This window comes from Citrus sinensis, chromosome 4 (genome assembly GCF_022201045.2).
Source record: "Citrus sinensis cultivar Valencia sweet orange chromosome 4, DVS_A1.0, whole genome shotgun sequence".
Lineage (NCBI taxonomy): Eukaryota > Viridiplantae > Streptophyta > Magnoliopsida > Sapindales > Rutaceae > Citrus > Citrus sinensis.
The window spans coordinates 5,824,228-5,827,852 of record NC_068559.1 but is presented as its reverse complement, the minus strand read 5'-3'; the positions used below and the strand labels follow the sequence as shown (position 1 = coordinate 5,827,852).

The window sequence follows — 3,625 nt, the reverse complement described above, 5'->3', positions numbered from 1 at the left end:
ATTCGAATTATTTTTGTCAATTTTTATTAATATTCAGTAGTAAAGCTATGGAAAATAAAAGTAAAGGCCAGGTTTCAATAGAATTTCAAAAATGTTCAAAGACGTGTTATATATATATATATAGAAAATTTTTTCAATCGGAGAGTTCGGACTTTAATTATAAAGATCAGGACACTGTTTATAATATTGTAAATAATTAGACTTTTACTACATTGTAAATCATAAGACAAGTGGTTTACCACATTAATAAAAGATTATTATAACATTTTAACTGGCTGACAGTGGAAATAAATACAGTTTATAATATTGTAATAACCTCAGATATTTAGTATTTAGCTGTGTTGTGTTGTGGTACCGGACATTTCAGTATGTTCCTATTTTCTTTTTCGGGTGATGATTCGTGAATTTGATCGTAACTGATTCTTTGTTTTTGCATCTTTAAGCTTCAATGAGATGTTATTAAGGTCAAGTAGATCATTTCCTGAGCTTTTCTCATTCTTCAAAATCAGTTGCCGTTCTTTCTTTTCGAGGAACTGTATGAGCTAGCCTTCCTTGATGATACCAAGGTACGTACTTTCTTTTTCCAAATCTTTGTTTCATTTTCTAGGTTATAATCTCATTGCATCTAGTGTTGCTGAAAATGTCGAGCAACAGAATTTCTGTAATTTCAAAGACATCCATAAATGACATTTGCTAAGTTACATATAATATGTAACTTACAATAACCCAAAAGTCGTCACTTAATATAAGAGAATGACAACCTGTGAAATTACTAGAAAGTTATGAACAACTACATTTGAGTTTGTTGTAAGATATATTATATGTAATATAGTAAGAGTGTAAGACCCTACATAAATATTATAAACATACTAAAGAAACTGAAGGCTGACAAAACGTTAATAGAAATAGTAACGCTAAAGAACAAACTCAGGTTAGAACTGTAGCTTAGATACCCAATTTGTGCAGCCTCCATTGTTGAAAAAATAGCATAACATGCTATTTTAAGGGCACATTTTGAGTGGGTCTCACTTAATGAAAGTGCAAAATATTGTGAGGTTCGGATTCTACTCCATTGATACTTCAATAGTATAATCTTATTTTCTCAAAATGGTGCTTGGGTGAATGAGAAATTATCTCTCAAAGTTCACCCTTAAAGTTAGAAATTTGAAAGGAAATGAGGCTTATCCCACATGGGAAAAAGAAGTCTAGGAATTAGTGTATATATATAAACACTTAACCATGCATGGGTAAGGATTATAAAGATAGAGACTCTCTCCACACGCGCGTGCGCATGGGGGGTGCAAATCCAGGACCGATTTGGTCGAACTCGTGTGAGCGCGAAATGTTTTAGCCGAACATCATCATGCAAGCTTTGCATGCTTTTAATTTTTTATTGTAACAGTTTGATGTTTAAAAGAATGTGTAACAGCTTTTACAATTATTTTTAACTGTTGTTCACGTTTTTTAATTCAATTTTGAAATCAATTCATTGAATTGATTTAGCTGTTATAGCAATTAAATAAAACATATTGAATTCGGAAATTCAATACACATCAGCTGTTACATCCTCACATGATTATAAAAAGGCATCTCCTCATCTGTTTTTGAACATTTGAAAAATCAGCACAAAGCACACTTGTTTTTCCTTTCATCCTTCTTCATCTTTCTCTTATCGAGTTACCTATTGTGGTTCGCCGGAATTTCTAGCATGTGCTTGACTGGAAATTCGTACCTGTTGTATCCTAGGAATTAGATACCAGCAGATCTTAAGCACTCCGAAGAGGTGGTAAATCTGTTTTAAGGAAACTGCCTTGTGTAGGCCTCGGGTTTATATTTCTTATTCCGTTTCATTTCTCTTCTGTTCTTCATTTGCTGTTTCCGATTGCTAGTTTACATTTTTTTTTCAATTAATTGCAATTTAAATTGTCAACTCACTGTGTTCGTTTTTCTAACATCCATCAATCAGCCTATGCCTACTAAAGACTCGGAAGGGTAAACCCATTGAAAATTGTGAAAAAATGGAAAGAAGATAGGTGCAATTTCGTTGTTTGGTGAGCCAAGGCTGCAAGCTTAAGATTCCTCAATTTGAAGTTAATGACATTGACATGTTTGAAGTTGAGATTTTCGTAGTGTTTGTAATTACGTTTTGCTACTGGGGATTCTTATCACAAACCTCGAAGATGTTCGTTCGCCTTTTTAATCGAAAAAGGGAATGTTATTATAGAACAAAATTGCCTGAGTCACTGGCGATACGAATATTGACGGCAAATATGAATAGGGCATGTAAAAAGTTGCTAATTACCACGTGTATTAAACAAATCGCCAAGTAATTAAATTTTTATTTGTATAATATTTTAGCCATAACATTTGATGATAACAATGACAAATATATATTCAAAAAGAAAAAAATAAATAAATAACAATGACACCGACATATATAGTAGATAGAGTAAGCATGCAGAAAGAAGTGCAACGTTCCCTCCGTGCATGCATGCATGCATAAGCAATATGCACGAGATGAATCCGCTACAATTTTATTTGAGAATGTTACGAATGCCAGCAGGCAGTAGTTGGGATTGAAGAATTATGCAATTGCTATCTAGTGAAACAGAAATCTTCATGTTCATCCCGTTCATGGCAATTCATCATCTCCTTCTCCACCACCGTATCCGGAGCCGTAGCCCGATCCGTATCCGGATCCGCTACCATAGTCTGAACCGTTTCCTCCACCGCCACCGCCACCGCCTCCTCCTCCTCCGCCACCGCCTCCTCCTCTACCTCCACCACTTCCGTACCCACTTCCATACCCGGACCCGCTTCCATACCCGGACCCACCACCTATTCCGGAGCCTCCACCACCACCACCTCCTCTACCGCCTCCGCCACCTCCACCGTTTCCTCCTCCACTTCCATACCCAGACCCGTACCCGCTACCCGACCCATACCCAGAACTACCACCACCTCCGCCTCCTCCGCCCCCTCCTCCTCCACCACCTCCTCTACCATATCCTTGTGTATTGCCATGCCCCGCCCCACTCCCTGACCCGTAACCAGAACCCGACCCAGAAGCACCTCCTCTATCCAAAGCCTTTGATTGTCTAGCAGCAAAGGAGATGTCCACAAGGAGCATAATCAAGAATGTAGCACCAACAATAACCCTAAATCTTGCCATATTTTCCACCACACTCTCAAAAAAACCAAAAGCAGGATTTTACAAGAATGACAATGCACAAGCTCACACTCACTGTTTGATAACGAACACGGATCCGTACATAAAAAAAATTGAACAAGTACTCAATTAGTTTCTTGTTCCTTGGTGAGTGAAATATGGCAAGGAAGGGTCCCTTTATATAGGACTGGAAGAGGGTTACCTCTTTATCCAAAATTTACTGAAGTTCTAAGCGCTTCTTTGAAGGACGAGTTAAATTATTTTTAAAGATTATGAATAGAGAAGGTGTCGGTTGGGTTAATCAGAGTTAGTGGTGTTGGTGGAGATGGTGGTGGTGGACTGACTATTGTCTTCTTCGCTTGTCTTCATCTTCAGATCGCTGCAATAAAGAATAAAGTAAAAATTTCTCCACTTTTGACTTGAAGTGTAATTAATCATATAATTTATATATTATAT

The 3,625-nt window shown here is 37.1% G+C and overlaps 1 protein-coding gene across 1 annotated transcript; it reads right to left on the bottom strand.

The window, feature by feature from the left end:
• Positions 1-2,632: 2,632 nt before the first annotated feature.
• On the bottom strand, positions 2,633-3,172 carry LOC112498906 (putative glycine-rich cell wall structural protein 1). The gene has a single exon (XM_025100770.1). It carries the CDS (start codon positions 3,170-3,172, stop codon positions 2,633-2,635), a length of 540 nt encoding a protein of 179 aa, XP_024956538.1.
• Positions 3,173-3,625: the final 453 nt, after the last annotated feature.